Source organism: Ixodes scapularis, unplaced genomic scaffold (genome assembly GCF_016920785.2).
Source record: "Ixodes scapularis isolate PalLabHiFi unplaced genomic scaffold, ASM1692078v2 PGA_scaffold12__126_contigs__length_90152505, whole genome shotgun sequence".
NCBI lineage: Eukaryota > Metazoa > Arthropoda > Arachnida > Ixodida > Ixodidae > Ixodes > Ixodes scapularis.
The window spans coordinates 1,668,560-1,688,601 of record NW_024609838.1 but is presented as its reverse complement, the minus strand read 5'-3'; the positions used below and the strand labels follow the sequence as shown (position 1 = coordinate 1,688,601).

The window sequence follows — 20,042 nt, the reverse complement described above, 5'->3', positions numbered from 1 at the left end:
TGTAGTAGATGACGAGGCTCACGGTGCCATAAAACACATAATGCTCTCGACGGTTTCCCTCAACGGTACCACACTGTCACACCCTCGCAACAAAGCAGGTGCTCGTGCGTCAAGCAAAAACAGCTGATTCTCTGATAATGTGGATCTCTATAGTCAGTTGCAACTCAAGAAGGTGGGGCGAGGGCAAGGGAGCCCAAGGAGGAGGGAGACGGAATGTTAGAAAGAAGAGGGGGAAGCCTCCTCCCCTCTCCAGCATTCCGTCTGCTTCCTCCTCCCTGGCCTTCCTTTCCTTTCCCTTGCCCTACCTTCTTGAGTTGCAACCGACTATAGCATGCTGATTCCGTCTGCTCCGACAGGATCCTAGCCAAGCGAGAACCCGTTTCTTCGAGAGATAAAGGACAGGCGATCGCACCTGGTGCCTAGACGGCGTGTCCTCAGCCCGAGAAAGACGGAGCGTATGAGCTTCCCGAACGAAGCGGCATTGACGGGTTCCAGCTTGTGTTCCCCGCAGTGCCGCAGGTAGTGGTTGTACAGAGTGCTCCTGGGCAGGGACACCCCCTCGGCCGTCTCGTAGTTGTCAATCAGCCACTGCACCTGTAAGGAGGGCGACGACGTCACAGGCGGCGAGGGGGCCTCAATGGCAATCTGGAATCCCGCTTTACTTAATTTTAACAGCAGAATGTTCTACGTCTGGGTCAAACGTCTCTCTCCATTGGCGTTTGTGCGTGTCCCCAGGAGAAGTGTAGAGATACGGAAAGTCTCTCCCTATTCCATTTCTGCGCGACCCCAACAGTAGGGGAGAGATAGGGAATGTTTCTCCGTATCTCGTGGGAAGATGGGGAAAGATTCTCTCTGTGTCTGAGAGGATAGAGAGATTCTCCCCATCCCCATTAGGGAAGAGGGAAAGCGTTTCCTGGGGAGTAGGAGATAAGGGTGAACTTCAGGGAAAAAGGTGGCCGATGACAGCGGCTCGAAAGCAATGTTCGCCGGAACCTAAACAAAGAGCCCTCGGATTCGGTCTACTTGTCCGCTGACACAAAGAAAGGGGAAAGTCGAGAGTGAAACCTGGTGGTCCAACTTTGAAACAGCACTAAAAACAATTCCAATGTTTGTAAAAACAAGAAAAAACAATGCATAACTTGCATGGCAAGACAAGCTGTCTCAAAAGCAAAGGCACCCCTCTAGTCTGTGCTGTCAGTCATTTTTTATGATTCACAAACATTAAACTTGGTATTAAATTTAGCTGCACCATTTTGATTTCTCTACTCATCCATGGGCAGGATAAATAAAAAAGATCTGCTAGAAACACAAACAAGATGGGTTCACTCTTCAACCGGCTTCAACGAAGAGTAGGTAATGGAAGAGCTTTTTGCTAAACAACAGACACTCCCCCCTTTTCATCAAAGCACCCACTAGTGGAAAAATCTTCATACGTCGCGAACCCCCCCCCCCCCCCCCCCCCCCCAATTTGTCCTCCCCAAAACAAACCAAAAGCACAATCGAAACTAAATCAACTCAATCTCGTCAATTCAAACGGGACGAAGTAGGAAGCCTTCCAGCAAGCCAAGCCAAGACGTACATGGATAATGTCCATGTCCCTAATGTTCTGATGCTGACTTCCTGACGAGGGTGATCCCTGCGCTGTGCTGGACGCCGCCGAGGTGGTGACGGGCGTCGTCGGCAGTGGAGACGTCTCGTGGAGAGTCTGAACCACGCACTGGTCTCCCGGGTACGCGGACATGAGGTCCGCCACTTTGCGCTGATCGTCCTGCGGCGGAAGGGGCGCACATGTCCGCACATGCCTCTGCACATGTGTGTGCACGTGTCTGCGTGACCGGAGCGCCTCTCCACGTCGCTTTCCACGGAGCGGCGGGCCTCTGTTCAAGCTACAAGCGTCCTTCTACCAGACGGAAGTTCTGCTCAGCCTCACAGGGATGAGAGGGGGGACGTAATTGTGTGGGAGTAACTGCTTCCGTCTAATAGATTGTTCTTCAGGATGTAGTTGCCGACATTATGGAGGCTGCCACGAAGAGTAGCAAGACGTGTCCAGAGTCCTTCAATACGCCACTGGTCACAAAACAACTCCATAATGCTACGGGAGGGCTGGGTACTCGACCATACGCGGCACTGGCGTCGACAATCAAGAACCGCCCATCTAGCCGGTGCTGCTGGTAGTCTGGCAACCAGAAATTTGTTGAAATTTCGAATTGCCTTCGAACGAGTCACCCATGGGACGCTGTGACGCGCCGTTAATGTAAGTGTTTTCGGCTTTGCACTCTCAATCGACTGCTCAAACTTCCGTATCTACGACAATCTCCAAAATTTTACTAGTTTCATTCCTTTTTCTTTTCTCAAAATGACCTTCACAATACCCCATCATACTCAACGTTCAGCGCCGTGAGCGGCACCATCATGTAGAGGCACTGTGAACCCGTACGCTCCATGGCCTACCTCTTTTTCTTTTGCAAAACCATCATTTTATTTAAAGACAACGTAAAAAAATCCTACTTTGTAAGCATATTGAAAGACTCCGACACGTCTCACGAGTCTTTTGGCAGCATGGAGAGGGACTTCGCTCTCTGCGGTACAACCTAGCACTGGTTTACAGGATGATACTTATCAAGCTCTGTACTCCGTTTCACGTTGACTCCCACTGCAGCCAACATTATGATCCGATGAGGTCAATCAGGTAGAGCCAAAGGTGCGTCGTCGTGGCGCACGTTGTCTTTGTGCGGTTGCTACCACCAGCTGAATTATTCACGCAGGGTGAACGCGGGGTGATCCTGCGCTTCATTGGTCAAACGGGCGATAGCAGATGCACAAAGACGACGGGCGCCGTGACGGTGCACTTTTGGCGCTGCTTGATGGGTTTCTTAATGTGAAACGGGGTATAGGGCCTTCCTTGCCATCTTCCTCAACAGATATCATTAGAGCTGCCAAAAAGGGCATTCTTCAGACTTCGAGAACTAGAGCATTTGATTTTAACCCAAGTTTCTGACATTGATTACAGTGTAGTCCCTGCAAAGCAAGATTTATCGTCCAAGATCAATTATCTTACAGCCTCATTGACAAACTGTGTTCTACTGGCTCCCATGGTTTCCTGATGCAACAAAGGACCTACAAAAGCATCTGAAAGGATGGTGAACACTAAACACTGACAATGAATAAAGGACATGGAGATCTCCGCAGCTCGAGAAATAAATGTGCAAAGATGTGGCAAGTTTTCTATCCCACAATGATAACAGAAAAAAAAAGCATGCATGATGTAAAGCACACACAGCCTGTGAGAGCAAGGAAGTGTAGATTTAAGGGGGGAAAAAAAAGACAACACTTTTGACACTTCACAAACATGCAACAAACACACTGGGTGATGTAATATGCAGACATCTGATGTAGCTGTGCAACACACGTTCGAGGAAAGCAACGCTAAAAATATCACCCAACACACAAAAAAAAAAAAAAAGTGAATGCATTTAGGCAGGCATGTTCAGATTACATCCCCCCATACAACTGCCGTCGACGGGCACGAACTTATAAGCTGCGTCCACAAAGCTGCAAGTTACGATGGCAAATGCACCCAGCCTTGGAGGCTTGGCAGAGGAGAAGCACTTAGTGCGATAGCTACCAGGTACATGCAGAACCGACCAGCACAAAAATAATCTCTACAACATCTTTGTTTTTCTTTTATGTTTTCAGTTTTTGGGCCCTCACAGCAGCACTGATGCTAAGTGCCAGCATATGGGCCCTTAGTTATTAATTTCAAACCCTAGCCAAGAGGACCACAATATGACAGAGGCCTCTCACAGAGAACGTGCCGCGCAACCGAGATTTTGGTTGCGCCCGAAAGATCCCCATGGCTCGTTTATTGAAGTGCGATAGTCTTTACCTGCGCTTCTGCAGTCCCTAGTAGCTAAAAGTACTTGGCAAACTCTAACAAACTACCAGGGGTGCAGCTGACCCATGCTTTATTACCGGGCGGTAGCTTTGTCAACTTGGCAGAGAGAGCAATAACCCTTGGTGTAGAAATATTGTATTCAGTAAAATTAAACAAGTATTTTATTACAGTGCTCCATGAAAACTTAGTTCAGAGTTCATAAATCTGATTACTGTTTTTGGAAAGGGGTAAAAAGGTACAAAGAAGCTATTTTAACACTGAAGATTTCAACGAACGTACTAAAATAGTTTATTAGGCCAAAAATGCTGATGTGCCTCTCTGATATCTGGCAACACTGTTCCATGTCGTTTTGTCGCTGTTTGCAGCATTTGCAGCATTTTGTGAAATTTTCTCTCCGCAATCAGCCGATATGAACTGCTTGTTTTCCTATTGATCCAATCGGCCGATATCAATTGTCCATTTCCCCAACTAATATTACCAGCTTGTAAGTCAACTAACCAGCTAGCTGACAATTGAATTACGGGCAACTTTGCATAGACAGGCAGCACAATGATACGCCGATACTAACGAGACGACGTGACCACTGATTGCGACTGCGACGATGGGGTGACAGCTCATGTTCAGCAATGTTCAGCAACTGCGTTAACACTGTGGATGAGTTAGACGAGAATGTGGATGAGTTAGACGAGAATGAACTGCAGTAACGTTTTCAGCTTGGCAAACCAGGCTTAGAGCAATCCCCACTTCGTGAAAGCAGAAAGAGTGGGGAAGGTTCGGCGACCCTCAATATTAATTTAAATGCGTCCTGGACTTCTGAAATCTGGGAAGCATTTTAACCTCATTGCAGTTCATTAAAGCGAGATGAAGGTTGTACAGTATGTCTCTATCCCTGCACTAACGGTTAGAAAGTACCAAGTGCGTCAGTCACAGCAAGGTCACCGACCTAAGCATTGATTCTGGTGGTGGCCCATCAACCTGAATCAGTTTCCCCGAGTTGTTGCTTTCCTTGACGTAAGAAAAACATTAATAGACATTGCAAACAAGTGTATGTGCATTTCACAAGCTATTGTTTATAACGAATACCCTTTTTCCAACGTCCCTTCTATTGGTCAGATGGATCAAAGTTTTTTCACTTAAAGATCACGTCTAATTTCTGCCGGCAGTTAGTATAACTCAAGAAAACAGGCCCAGGTGGTATACGTTAACTTTCAGTCCTTCGCTGGGGCACACCACATGCCCTTCATTAGTTTGTGGCGCCAACCACAAAATATCATTAAATTTCTTCTCACACTTTCACTGTTACGATACTATCTTGCACTTTATGCCCGCTCCCTCACATGTTGTCCACCACCCCAACAGGCAGTTTCTTTGAAAGGTATGGAGGGCAGAAAAAAAAAATGCATTACTCGTGTCTAGTTCTAAGCAAGTTTAGCACCTTAAAGGGGTAAGGACGATCCAAAAATAAAGTCTGAGACGACTACACTGCGAGGACCCAACGTAAGTTCCTATATTTTTACTAAATTTGTTTTGTAAATGGTGCAATTGTTTCGTGGACAGATCAATTTATGTGCGAGACCCTCGGATCCACCCTATTCGGGAAGGTCGCCATGCTTGGGGGTTCGGCGACATACCTCGCCCAGCGCGCGGCGTCCCGTCGCACACACTTGCAGGCTTGGCTCGCTTCGCATCTCGCGCTTCAGCTTCCTCAAATACCTTCCGCGTTTTGAGCACAAGGTTCGAGACGGTGACGTCTACGGCATTGCTCGCATCGTCCCGAGTCTTCGACGCTGATCACAGCAACGATGGGAGTGATTGTTATCAAGAGGTGTTGGAAGCTGGCCAATTTGACTTCAACCCACTGGCAACCAGCTCCAGCAACGACGACGAGATCGTCACGGATGAACTCGCCGTCGTCTGCAACGATCTCGCATGTACGTGCTGGGTGGAAGGTCAAAGGGCAAGGGAACGGGAGTGAGAATAGCGTTTATACTGCAAGACGCTGCAATCATACTGTGGCGGGCGAGCTTGGGCGAGCATGGGGTGCCTAGAATGAGAGGGCAATCAACTGTCTGGTTTAAGGGCCCCATGATGTGACTAACATGGACAGTGTTGCCTGGTCGCCAGATAAACATTATCAAGGTGGGCAAATTGGTTACTGCAATATACTAGAGCTCTCACGATGGCAAAACTTGGTGTACATACTAGGCAGCTTAATAGAATCCAATTTCAAGGCTGTCCTGCCCATTTATTTTCGTGCCCTTTGTATGGGCCACTAAAAATGTTGCCGTGTAGCATGAAGCAAGCAAAAAATGCTATGACTTTTACATCCTACAATGACGAAAGCTTTGGACTGTCTTAACGAAAGCATGAGGAGTTTCCTACTTATTTGTGTTGCAATGTCCCGATATGCTTTGGCGAAACATGGTTGAGTAAATATCATCCCTTATGGAAGACAAGTTTCAATCGCATGGCTTTCCTATCAATTTGGAGGGACAAGATCTGCAATCTCTGTATGTAGGCAGAAAGGTGCTTGAAGAAGATGGAGGTATATTGACCCAAGTAATAAGATAATGAGCTAGTTATGATTTTTGAAAGGCTTAAAAACATAATTTAACCCGAGTCAACCACGCAGGGGGGGCGGGCAACTGCGGGCAAGGCAATATGGAATTTACAGTTCACCAGTGACCGGTGGTTCCAGTGCACCAGACCCCTGTATACTGGGAGAGTTTGGCTAATCAGCAGAGCCTGTCACCCACTAAAACAAGCGGACTTTACGTTAACACAAAATGGAGGATTTTGCTTTTCGCTCCTCTACTCGGTCTACTGCACCTTTTCACTCCTCTACTCGGTCCACTACACCAGTCCATATGCGCGGTTTGTAGCTGTTTTATAAACACAATTTCTTGTACTCTGACACTTTGCCATGCCAGCAATCGGTCACTATATTCAAGCAATGACCATCTTTTATTGATCTCCAAAAACAGAACTTACAAATCAGCGTTATTTATTTTGGTTTTAAAACAAAACAGTATGCTTTCTTATTAAAAGAAATAATCTGGCAATTGACTGAACGGATTCATAGCGCCTCTCCTAGATGGCACCCATCGAGCAATGGAATTTAACGGTGGTCATTTTTGAGACCTAATATTCAAAGTATCCAAAATACACTTTTCACAAAGGCGGAATAAGTTTAAGCTCATGGAATTTTAAGAGAGTGCAGCAGATAGGGAGTTGCTGATTATGTGCGCAGAGCCAAAAACACTTACATTAACACGAGACACTTTTATAACAATGGCGGGTTGCCGCAAACTTGGCGCGCCTAATCCAGAGCGAGTTCGAAACTTGATAACACAAAATGGCAGAGGCAAGGTGCCGCCTCCTGGTTGCCCGAATTCCAGCTGTGGTTGCTGGACTGCCGGCACCTTCAAAAAAGTACCACACTCTCCCAGTATAAAGAGCTCTGAACGGTGCAAGTTTGGGGTGCCTCCTCTTGGCACATTGAATAACTTCAAGCATTATAGCACCACATAAGGCAGTGCCCTCAACTCCCCTTTCCACCTTACACAGAGAGTCCAGACGAGCCACATCTAGCGAGTACAGATCACAACGAGAGGCCTGGCTTGCCGAGACAAAACATGGCAAGCCGAGACAAGCCGAGCACAAGTGGTCCAGCCAGGGCCCGCCATATTTACTGCGTCTGTTCAGGAACGAGGCATGCGTGAAATAAATCATTGGCAGTTCTGTGCAAAGGCATAAACCGGGAGCCCCTCGTTCGACCACTGACATTTATCTTATGGTGCGCCTACTCCCGAGACACACTGTAAAATGGCGTAAAAGAGAACCCAGGCCGTGCAAACACAAAGCCAGAGCAAGCCAACACAATCCAAGGCAAAGCCGGGGCGGGTGAGGCTACAAGGCATGCAGAGGTGCAGCAGACAACCACCAAGGTTAGTAAAAGGCTTACTGTTTTCGAGCTTAGAAAGGAAACCTCCGCCACTTCCAGAGTCTACAGGTGTGAGTTTGAGAGAAGAGAAACGGGGTAAGTAAAAACAAACACGCAACAGGGTCACACAACAACATACACTCGCGACACAATTAGCCGAGCGTGGGATCGGCGCTCGCTCGCAATGCGTTCGGAGAAGACGGTGGGCAACGTCAAAGTTTGCCACCAAAGTTTGAGCAACCGAAAGGTGGAGCTGTCGAAAATACAAATATTGCCTACGCTACTCTCGCTTTCCAACTGCCCGACTGCCGTGCTACAATGACAATGGCCACTGCAGACAAAACATTAATATTTCATGGTTTTCATTGCCATTTACGTAATTACTGACTGATAAAGTGCAAAAAAGCATGCATTAAAGTAGTATAGCAAATTCTTCTCGGGACAGACAATGTAATATTGCACGAGCTTTTGCTGATGGGCATGCACTTGATACTATTCATATTTTTGGTCGTTCAACTTGGAGATATTTTGAGCGCAGAGAAATGCGAGGAACTGTCGATCGAAGATTCAGGCTAAGAGTGTCTCACATGGCAGAGACAACACTGACGTCACTATATACATATCGTAAAATACCACAAAAGCGCCCTCCGCGTTCAAGCGCCCACCACTGACATTTTCCAAACATGGGAATTCTGCAAATTACCTGTCAAGTGCCAGATTTGACTGGACAAGCACCCTAACTAGATTAATCTAGTTTTCAGCGAAAGTGGGGTGGGCACTTCCCCGGTATTTTATAGTGAAGGACACTGAGCAAGTAAGGCATTACACTGTTCAAGTGAAGCAGTCAATTATCTAGCATTTTGTTATCTAATATATTGCTCAAGAAATGTTTCAAACACTTTGTAGCCAACCTCAAATGGACACAGACTGCAAGGAAGGTTAGTATGAGGTTTGAACTACCAGTGGTGACAATACTCAAGAAATAGTCCATAAAAATATAGACATCTGAATGCATGTCACAAAAAACAAATTTACAGTGGCACTGTAGAGCATTTACGCATTAGCTTCGCACAGAAACCAACAAAGCAACACCTCAAAAGCAAATAAGTGTGAAATTCCAAACGACCAACAATTCGAAGGCCTACGCAAAGTCAAATGCCATGGCATCTAACAAAACTAACAAAAGCAGAGATAAAGTATTACAAAGAAACAGACATTTGTTCAGCAGTGCAAAAACACACAGAACTTCATAACCTAAAAACACAATAAAACAGATGCAAAAGAAATTCCAAGGCAATCACGAAACAAAGTTTCATTTACCAGTTGCTAGCATACATCACTTCGAGAAGTAAACAAAAAGGGAAAGTTTCATTAAAAAAACATCACATGCACTCACTTACGCCGTTAAGGCACAGTCGCATATTTGTGAGCTACAAAACTGCGGCCCTCGTAATATCGTTCAAATCCAATTCACGTGCACGGCGCAAGATTAAATGTCTGACATAACTACAGCTCTCGACTTGCAAACCAACCTAAAACAAATGAGCGACACAGCACAAAATTAGCAAATGCATTGATTCGCTAAAGCTGCACAAACAAGGAGAAGCTTCAAAGCAACAAGTCACCAAAAGACATCCGACTTCAGTACTTGTAGGGTGCAGAGACCGGTGGCAGGAAGTGCAATAGCTAGCCCTTCTCAGAGCACTTGAGACTCAAACCAACACATTCCCAGAATTTTATGTAGCTAAGGGTTTACCAAACACTACCTTAAATTAATTCAACAGGATTGAAAGATAGGCATAAGATTGGGATATAAAAGGTTTTAGAGTAACCCACGCCTCTATGTTTTGGCTCTTTTCTTCAATGCCTTTTTTCAAAGCCTTTCTACATCCAATGATTTTGCATCACTAACAGAATAGTAGAAATCACACATGCCTCGGATGCAATCAAAGTGAGGTAACGAAAGAGCAAAGGACCATACCTGAGAGTAAGTGACCGCAGTACCGCTGGCGGTGCTGTAGTAGGCGCCGTTGCCCGGTGTGTACATGGTGCCCCCGTCCGTCACACTGTAGACTGGGTACCCAGCCCTGAACAAAGACACAGACACGTCCAGGTCGGCGAGTTGCAAAAGCAAACCAGCAACAACAAATGTCCCCCGCAAGTCCTTCAATAACCTACAAATACGCCCGAGCCCCGAGAAGAATGCAACTTGCACAGCACGTTCCAGGCAGCAAGGTACGTGCACACAACAGAAGAATGTTTGCCTTGCGCTTGTCCTCTGTTTGTGCCGCAATCTCGAGATATTACGGCACTCTGTTCCGCCACGACCTGGCAAACGACGAAAGACACAACGGCCTCAGCGAGCCAATCAGAGCGCAGGAGCAAGGCATGGGGCAATGTACCATCCGAGTGCACTCCTCTTGTAGACAGCCGTCACATGCTTTGCTTTGTTGCCCTGATCAACTCAAGGGGACCTTGGCGCCTGCTCTTTGCCGAATTTTGCTGAAATCGAGTCTAGATCTTGTCAACTATTTGCCGACCAAGGGTATAACAATGGTGCCTGCAGCGCGTCTTCGATTGGTGTACTTAGCGCCCAATTCCGCCCTTACGTCAAAAGTGGTCCCGAAGTGGCAACAGATACCGTACAAACCGGAATATAGGTCAAATTTGTTTTCGGAAATGCACTAGAAGTAGTTGACCCCTGTCTTATATACCAGCCACTGGCGGAAAAAAAACAAAAAAACCTGGCAACTATGGCTGCTTGACGCCGCTGTTTTCATTTTTCTCACGCGACTTCCGTTCCTTGTGTCGCGGTCGTTGTTGCCGCTCCCCAAGCGAGAATGAGTGGAAGTAGACACCAGTCTAACATACATTCCAAGTGAAAAGCTGACGCAGATGCAGAAACGCACGGTAATCCGACACCTGCCGGTCGCTTGTGACGACTGCTACTTCCGATTGCATGAGCTTGGGTGTCGTCGGCGCGAAAATCGCTCCCGGGCAAAGCAGCACGCAAGCGGTTTCGCAGGCGCAGCATCTCGACACGTCATGGGATGCGGACAGCAACAAGCACTCATCGTCAAACGAAGGTTCTGAAGAACCTAAGTGGCGCTCGTGTGCGTGTCTCATTATGTGCAAGTGCAAAGCTGCGCAAAGAAAATAAATGTGCCCAGATTTCTTACTGGGTTTTATTCTACATCTGGTTTTTTTTTCCTAGGTAAGAGGTGGTTCGACACTTTTACCACGTCATCGGGCGGGAATTGAGGAACCAATTTTTAGGGAACGGTAAACGCTTCAGTCGAAGACGCACGCAGGCACCTTAGTATAACTACAACTGCAACTGTTTTGTTTCATATTCGGCGAGCACTCTGTGGTGTCCTACTCACATCTGTCCATTCGTCGTGGTGTAGAGGTTGGGGTCGCCCGTGCCGTCGACGTACTGGACGTACGTCGGGTGCACCGTGGGCGTCGGCTGCAAGGTGACGGTGCCCCCCGTCTGACTGTCCGGGTCCGCAACTGCAACAAAGTCCCGACCGAAGGCGTTAGAAGCGGTACGGAACGGCACTGCCCAAAGTGGACGAGGCTGCCCGGACGGCTGCGGGGTCGTGGGCTAGGTACGATAGGACGACTCGAAACTGCGGGTTTCGCACATCTGGAACGACGAATTGCGAGCCAGACTGCAACGAACCACTGTGAGAATACGAAGTTACGGGAGGAAAGGCTTCGTTTCGGGGTGGGCTGACGGGGTACAATTTGTACATGGGTTCCTGGTAAGACGAGACCGTGTTACGTGGCACTGTTTGTTGAGAGTAAGTTACGCGAGAGAAAGAGTGAAACCGGTTGACGAAACAAAGATGCACTCGAAATCAATGTGGCCCTTGCGATCGCTGAAGTCAGTTTTAGTGCAGAGTGAAACTATAATGGTTGCGCCCGTTCTTGCGAATGCTGGTAACCGACACGAAGCAAACAATTCTATCAGACTTTGTTTCACTGGAACAGGAAACGTAACAAATAGTCCCTTCTGTCGAGAAAAACAATTTTTGGATTAACATTAAAAACGAGCAAATGATTTTTGGCCTGCCGCTTTTTCTTTCCTGGGCCAAATATTTGTACTTGTTAGAAAACAAGACTTCACAAATTTTCATACCTCCATTGAAGAAAAAGCAATGTGCCCCACAATAGTGTTTTTGATATGACCCAAAATCCAAAAAAAATAGGTATGTGCATTCTATGGCGGCGCATGTTGGTAACTTTGCGTAGCAAAGATGTAACTGAATCTGGGAGGTGATACACACTTCAAGAAGAGATTGAAATGATTTCCAGATTTAAATTTCACTACTTTAATGCACAAAAACAGTTGATTCCCTGCCCCTAAAACAATCGAAGAAAATTTTCCAAAGTGATGGAGGGTTGTTTCGGCCATACGAATGCAGCATCTATCCCACCAAACGTTTACGGAACAAGCTGTGGCACTTGCCAATTAACATCTTGGCTACTAATCACAAGTGTGACTCGTGTTTGGGTTTCAGAGCTTGTTTTGTGTGCTTTCCAGCAAATAGCAGTGCTATCACTAATGCTCTGTCCCCTTCCAGTTATTTGGTAGTTTGTTTTGAATGTCCATTTCCACATGCGCCCCAGACCCGCTGTTCCCCCTCTGAGCGGCTCCGAAATCGACGAAGGGGATACGTCGCTGGCGATCTTCAGTTGCTAGAGGTGTGACCAACCCGTGGCGACGTTGCACACTTTGAATGTGTGCGCTCCAAACCAGTCCAAGGTCAGTGCACGTTCCAGAGCACTAATTCAAACACATTAAAAAAGAGTTAGCATACTATAGGTTAAGGCGTCGGCCCCCAAAAGGGCCTAAATCCGTCGGAAAGCTGGAGAAAAAAAAAAAAGGTGGTTCCTCACCAGCGACGGCGATAAACTGGGGCGCCCCGTTCGACGACGACACCTGCACCACGGTCGTCTGGGGACTCGTTTCGGCGGGCGACGAGGAAGGCACCACCTGCTGGTTGGCGGCTGCCACAACCACCTGTCGAGAGGGAAAGTGGCCGGCGTCGGTCAGGGAGGAATGACCGTACCTTCAATTCGCTAACAATCTGTCGTAGATTAATTAAGAAACTGAAAGCGGGACAAGACCCTCCCAATCAAAGCCCTCCACCCTTTCCTCTCTAGCAGAGCGAATGCTGAAGGAAGGAGGTGAGTGGAGAGGAGAAAACCATCAATCATAATAATAATAATACTAATAATAACAATATATTAATAATAAAATGGCGAGTTACAGTTACAGTTGTTACAGTTACTTTCAGAAAAAAGTAGCGAAGTTACCGTTACAGTTACCGCAACAAAAAAGTAACTCATTACAGTTACTTTCAAAAAGTAACGACGTTACTTTTCAGTTACTTTTCTATAACACAAAAATTAAGGAAAAACTAGCGTTTGAAGGAAAAAATATAGACACGAATCAGTTGGACTTTCACCATAGCGGTTAATTCAAACTTAATAATTTAGCTGGAAAATTAGTCAATATTATGAAAAGAATAAAAACCAAAATTCAACTGGATGTATTTTCTCAGATTTGAACACGAAGACTTGTTGTCGGAGTACTCCTTGTTGCAAAGTTTGCATAGTGCGGTCAAATAGTTAGCAACCACCTTCACCCCAGGAAAATACTTTCTGTACGCCGGCCATGCTAGTTCTTTGTTCTCATTAACATCCCTATCCTTGGTACCACTAGCACATTGCTGGCTCGTTGACGGCTGCGCTGGGTTTACGGACTCCTTCGATATATTTCAGTTCGTACCCGGCAAACCAGAAACAAGCCCTGCGCAAACAGCAGTAAATTTTGCCTCCACCGTTGAAACGACGCCGGAGTAGTGGCGCAAGTCAAAATACGAAACATGTGCAGTGCAGATTAGTGGCGCTAATCAAAATACGAAACATACGAAGTTCCCTCCGCGTGTATTGTTGTTTCATGGTTGATTCACCCGATTAAAAAGCGTGCACAGAAAAAAGAAAAACCGCAACAGAGATAGTGCTTCAATATACTAAGATGCAAGTGTTCAGTCACAAAGTACAAGCAAGTGCGTAAAGATAACAACATTCTTCTTTTTTTTTATCAAATCTACACGTGGCTATATTCGGATAGTGACTTGCGAGAAAGAATGTATTCTCAAGTTTGTGTAAGGCCAACTGACACTCGAAATGTCGGAACAGACAATTTGGAAAGTGCAAGGAATAGCTCAAGATTTTTACATGAACACGACCTATTCGGGCCCAACATTCAAGGAACAATATTTCCGACTCAGGATAGGAGCTTCCTTCCTCAACAAAAACTTCGGTCGAGAATAAGCTGTTCGGGATTTTCCCCACTTTTTGTTTTCCTCGGCCACGTGCGACGACGACAAGGTATTGTGTAGGCACGATTTTTAAACACAGAGACATCAAGAATTCAGTGAACTAAAATAAAATTTTTTTGAACGCATAGTTAGAGGGAGCGGAAACAACGCAAGTGGCTTTCTGAGCCCCCAACGTTACGTCCAGTATCAGTTCGACCTTATCTTTGCCCTTCTAGACAAATGTGCGAGTCTAAAGCGCGACAATAATTGGGTGGAGTCTTAACACCATACTTTAGCAGATTGAAATTGTCTCGTTTCTTAAAACGCAACTCTAGTCAATATTTTTTAATTTGAGATTACGACAGTTTTCAGCTCAGGCAGTGTCCCCGAATTACAAGGTATAATCTTTTTTTCACTGTGCGCAGTTTTCTAAATATCACGACTCAAATTTTTGTTTCGGGCATCTACGGCAAAACCAAAGCTATCTGTTGGATGGATTGCAACACTGCGACGTAACGTCACCGTGGTGCTGCGGTACGCGGTACAACTAATTAAACGCAGCTCTACTGCGATGTGACGTCACAAGGGTGCTGTGCCAGCCTTCCTCAACTAAAAGGTTATTCGCTTGCCGCCCGCTAAAAAACAGCTGGTTGCATCTTTAAAATCGGTTTTAGTGGAGTATGCGGCTTCACTTTGACGTAATATTTCGGCAGTGATCATATTACGTGCCACAAAAGCAATACCAGCCATTTATTTTGGTTTCGTCTCCGACCAGAGTTGCCCTCTAAAGAATCCTCTGCCCGTGGAACCGTCCTCCCGATGCATCGGGGCATCAGACGCTTCTTAAAATGCCAGAGGTGGTCCGCAGCACGAGACGCCAGTGGCTTAATGAGGCGTACCTGTGCCTGGGTGACCTGGGAGGACTGGGAGACGGGGGACTGCATGGCCTGCTGCTGGGATGCCTGGTGGACGGGAGAGTTCTGCTGGACACGTCCGGGGTTCAGTGGCTGCATGTCAGGCATGAAGCCCTGCGCTTCCATCGAACCAACGCCCAGTCCCTGCAAGGACACCAGAGACACCGAGAGGGTCGGAGGTTGGCACCACAAAACTACGGCATCTGGAACAAGTCCCCAACTGGCGTGTTTACTGCGTCCAAAAAAGAAGTGCCTCAACTTCCGCCCAACGACGTTCAACTTCCGCCCAACGACGTCGTGAAAGTGTCGCGATGCAGCCAGCCGAGATCCCAGCAGTGTCGTGGCAACGATGCTGGATGTGGCAGACGCCTGTTCTGCTGCAGGTTTCTCTCCCACTTGACAGACCACAGAAGCTTTGGCGGCCAGGAGTTGGGACGCCGCGACGATGTTTGCATTCTTTCGTGCTTCTTTCTGGAACCTCTGTGCCCAACCTATGCGACATCTGATAGCACGACACTCCGGCTTTTGCAACGCCATCTGTGGCCACTTCGGGACTGCTTTCGAAGCGTGGGCGGAACGGGGCACCAAAGACACCAGTCGGAGACGCTCTCCAGGCCCCGCACCAGAAACAAGCTCGTTGAAGTTAAATGTGGCATCCGCACCCTTGTTAAAGGGATGCTGAACCAAAATCTGGATTCCCCAAAACACGTGGCAAAAGCGTGCAACAGGATGCTACAAACACCAAAACATCTCTCATACAGTGATATCTCGAACGGATGACCGTATTTTAAAAAAAAAAGAGGCGCATTTGACAGGAATGTTGACGTCCCGTTTCTTTAAGAAAGAGAGGGAACAGCCTCGCGTCTTCTCCACCTTGCGGCCTTGAGGGAGCGAAGCGAAGAGAGGAGGAAACTAGGTATATTGACGTCACGTGCCTCGTCGGACTGGTTCAATCTCGACTTCTTTTTCCAAAAATACGGCCGCCCATTTCAGATATCGCCTTACTAGTAGTGTTGTAGGGATTGTAGCGTCCCGCCTACATCTCCAGCATTGTTTTTTTTTAAATCCCAATTTCGGTTCACCATCCCTTTAAAGGGAGAAACGGCGGGCCTCGAATTTCGTTCTGGAAAGCCTAACTCTAAATTGAAGGAAGAATAAACATGTAGGACAAAGACAACACAAGCACATCTTGTGTTGTTTTTGTCCTAGACGTTTGTTCTTTCTTCAATGTTGAACCACACCAACACACTCTTTGTCCATCAATTAAAACTCTTCTTTTTTTGCCAAAGACAGGACAGACGCACTGCCGCATTGACAATCGTGCTTGGCGACCGCATGTTTCTTCCGCTTTTAACGGGGAGGGAAAAGTGAAAAATCTGCGTCAAAGTTTATTTTGTTGTGTTGCTCGCGGCAATCATCCTTTCGAGGTTAACCAACCGGCGTCTCCAGTTGAGTCCGACAGAGCATTTGATGACCTCCGACGAGTTTGCTTTGTTGACAAGTGAAACCCCCCTCTCCCCCCCTCAACTTTACCCAGTATGTATGCCCTCAACTCTCCTCAGATTAAACCACAAAAAGAGTGGTCTGATTAGCTTCCCTTTTCTTTTAAAGTTTTCTGGTTTGCAGAAAAGTGCACTTCAGTGCGATGATAGAGACCAGAGGTCTATTTGACTGCACCTCCTTGATTGATGTTTTTCTTTTCTTTTAACATAGCATATATTATGGCCACTGTAAAGCCCGCTACAGACGAAGTAATTTCTCCCAGAAACTCGACGTCGTGACACCAGCAACATGGGCTGCCCGCGTTCCCACGCAGCCACCAAATTGCTACACTCTTCCATCATCATCAATGAATTTTAATTTTTTGCACTATTTAGACACACACTTAAAAACATGTTTTTATATCTTTAAATGGCATTGAGAATACAAACTAATCTTTCTGAAATGCTTTATTCCCAAACATGACCCATTTCAAATCAGAACCAACCAGAATCAAGGCTTTAACTGTCATCATCAGCGCCACAGGGGTGTCACATAAAAATATTGCGTCCCTGATTAGCTGCTGCCGCTTCAAACGTGTCCAAGTTGTCAAAGTTACTCGGCCGTTTCGAGTAAAAAAAAATTGGTTTGCCCTTTATGTTTATACAGCCTTGATGGAGATGCGCCTCAACGGGTAATCGGTCTCTTAGCTGTAGATGAGAAATTTAGCCAGTGCAGTACAACCGCTAACCTGGGGTTTTTAACGTGCATCACGCAGTAGTCATCACACGAACGCGTGCCGGTACGAAACTCATCCAGATCGAAACGGGCGGGGGCGGCGGGGATCGAATTCAGGAGGTTCCCAGAGCAAGCTTTCGCTACACGCTCCGAGCTGAGACGCGTTAGCCCACTCGGCCACTTCCTCCCCTCGTTTCGAGCCAGACATGATCCGAGCGATTTGTGTCGCAGCGCCAGAATCTAGGGAAAGCTGGGGAACAACTTGCCAGCAACACTGAAATTACGGGGAAAGTTGTCCCGTTTCAAGCAGGCCTAGAGGAGACATTTGCACCATTTGAGAAGCATTCCTAATGTAAGCATAAAAAGTATCTTTTTTTTATTTGCTTTAGATGTCAACAAAGCTTCCGGCAAAACTGCAACTTTTGCTTATAGCTTACTCCTCCCCAACAATGTCGTTAGGAGCTAAAAGTTAAGCAACACCAATAAACAAACAAACAAAACCATTCCATAGAACGAGTAAAAGAAGTTTAATGGAACACACTGAAAAATAAAGTCTGGAGGCTAATGTGCCAAATACATTACGGACATCTGCCATGTCACATGAAAGAACTAAAAGTGCAAAATGAATCTGGGTTACATGGTGCCTTCTATGCAATAGGCCTCTGTTCTATTAGAGGTACCGATTTAATGCTTCGTCGCTCAGAAAAGTAGGTTATCATGTTGCGTGTCACATGGTGACATCCTCATATCTGTGAAAGATTTTAATGGGGTCGTGCAGGCATGCCAAATATAACTGCAGGGTCTAGTGCACCTGGAGTTTCAAGTTATTTTTATAAAACCATCGTAAAATATGATACATTTGTGCACTTCGTGCAAACCTCCGGAGGTGACAGAATCGAAACTACAGTACTGAGTTTTAAAGGAGCCTTCAGAGCCGAAAAGGCCTTATCTGTATGGCAAGCGATCAAACTAAAAAAACTGAAATCAGTAAATGCAAACCATATTCTCCGTCCCTGTCGTGGTATAAATGAGTGGCCATTAAATAGAACATGACTGCCGAATATTACATGCAGTTGTTCGATCACGAGTCAGTAATGCAGTCAACAATACGGACCACGGTGAGATGGTAAACACAAAAAGGGTGTCAGTGCATCTAAGAAATATTATAATAACTCACATCAAACTCGGCAGCATCTGTTACAAAAGCATTTTAAAGTTTACGACAAGTAAAATCAATATGAATCCGCCCCCCCTACCCTCTCGCCTCCCCTCCACCCTCCCCAAAACCGAACAACGACCTTGTTTTATTTAATTAGCTTGTTTATGGTCTCATTTCAGGTGGCAGTATGTCCACTTGCTCCAATTATCTAAATGACGAGTCATTGAACAGAAGGCCCCGGCGATTCACACAGAACTGAAGTTACAGTGATCTTTTAGTGCACACGGCACTCCATGAACGGACTCTGAACTGTGTGAATCTGCCAAAACCAGACCAGGCCCAAAACCTCCCTCCCTCCTCCTCCCCTCCTTCCCCCCCTTTCCTTAACTAGCTCACTGATGACTAAGCCTTTGATAAAATTAATAAAAAATAAACAATTTACGGGTTTCATTTAAAATATGCATCGCCCTGCAGGCAACCGGTGGCAGCGTATAGCCATGTCAGCGCGGTCAACAAGAAAAATAATGTTCGGCGTAAACACTAATTTTCACGTAGGAGAGCCGGGCAGTCATATCAGTGTCGTAACATATTCGACGGCCAATTAAACGCAGATCGCGGCCTCGCTGGACGACGCTCGTGTGGCGAGAGATCTTCGGAAACGGATCGGGCAGCCGGCGAGCAGTAAGCAAAACGTATCGCAGGCCGCGTGTCACCGCGTTTCGAAGTAACGGCGTATTGAGAGGAACGGTCGCGCAGCTTGAGCACGCCTCTCGAAATATCGCCATTTTCAGTGGTCCCCGAGGGAGGACGAGGAGTTCGGGACCGACCAGCGAACCTCCGATCGGGATGGAAGCAAAACTTTGAGTTGTGACAGCAAGGCGCCGCGGAATACGGCACTCCCAAGCAAATTCACCTTTTTGTTGACAGGTTACCAAGCCGTTGCAGCTTCCGTAGTTATGGCGTTGACTCCAAGGGCAACAGTTGCCAACTGCCGCAACACAACATCGATGATGTATCGCTGCGCGGTGGTTGCATAGTAACGGAGAACCTTCGTCAGAGTGCGTTTATTTTTAAATGTATTAAATTTACGCGCTTTATGTTAACAAATTTAGTTACTATAGCATAAAAAAATCTCGTTGTAGCTTTCCTTAGTATGTTTTTAAAGCGCGTGTACACTGCTCTCTTTGAGATCACGCAGCAAGATTTGGTTGTAAACCGGTCCACGTTGGAGACGGGGAAGCTAAGGACGCTTTGGACGCCATGTTGCTAGGCAAAGAAATCTGAACCGTTGCTACGCGTCTGGCGATCAGAGATAAAAAGGTTTGGAATGCTGCTCTAATACCTCGGGATAATCACTACACGACGCTAACCAGTAAATTACTGATAAAATAGAACACTATTCTTGCGTCTAAAACCAATTCTTTCTCTTTTTCGCTTTTTTTATTTGTTTCGTTGCTATCGTTGCTACGACGCCACCGAAAGCATATGAAGCAGACGACATTGCGGTCACGCCCGGCCGGTTGCAGATGATGCCAGGATATGGAGGCGTTTTCAAGTTTCACGGCGTTGATTTCTTGCG

The 20,042-nt window shown here is 46.5% G+C and overlaps 1 protein-coding gene across 4 annotated transcripts in view; it reads right to left on the bottom strand.

Annotated features, from left to right (window-relative positions):
• Nucleotides 1-19,461, bottom strand: part of LOC8035216 (DNA-binding protein RFX2) — a 43,264-nt gene extending 23,803 nt beyond the window's left edge. Inside the window, exons 1-8 of one of the 4 annotated variants that reach the window (XM_029975054.4) lie at nt 19,377-19,456; nt 15,073-15,231; nt 12,744-12,867; nt 11,222-11,351; nt 9,820-9,925; nt 7,860-7,901; nt 1,580-1,768; nt 413-594 (exon numbers count right to left, since the gene is read on the bottom strand). In XM_029975054.4, the coding sequence (XP_029830914.2) occupies nt 413-594; nt 1,580-1,768; nt 7,860-7,901; nt 9,820-9,925; nt 11,222-11,351; nt 12,744-12,867; nt 15,073-15,213 (914 nt within the window). In that variant the 5' untranslated portion in view covers nt 15,214-15,231; nt 19,377-19,456. Of the gene's footprint in view, nt 1-412; nt 595-1,579; nt 1,769-7,859; nt 7,902-9,819; nt 9,926-11,221; nt 11,352-12,743; nt 12,868-15,072; nt 15,232-19,376 lie in introns of all 4 variants that reach the window. The other 3 variants (XM_042289366.1, XM_029975055.4, XM_029975056.4) reach the window with 3 other exon arrangements.
• Between the last annotated feature and the right edge of the window lie 581 nt (nt 19,462-20,042).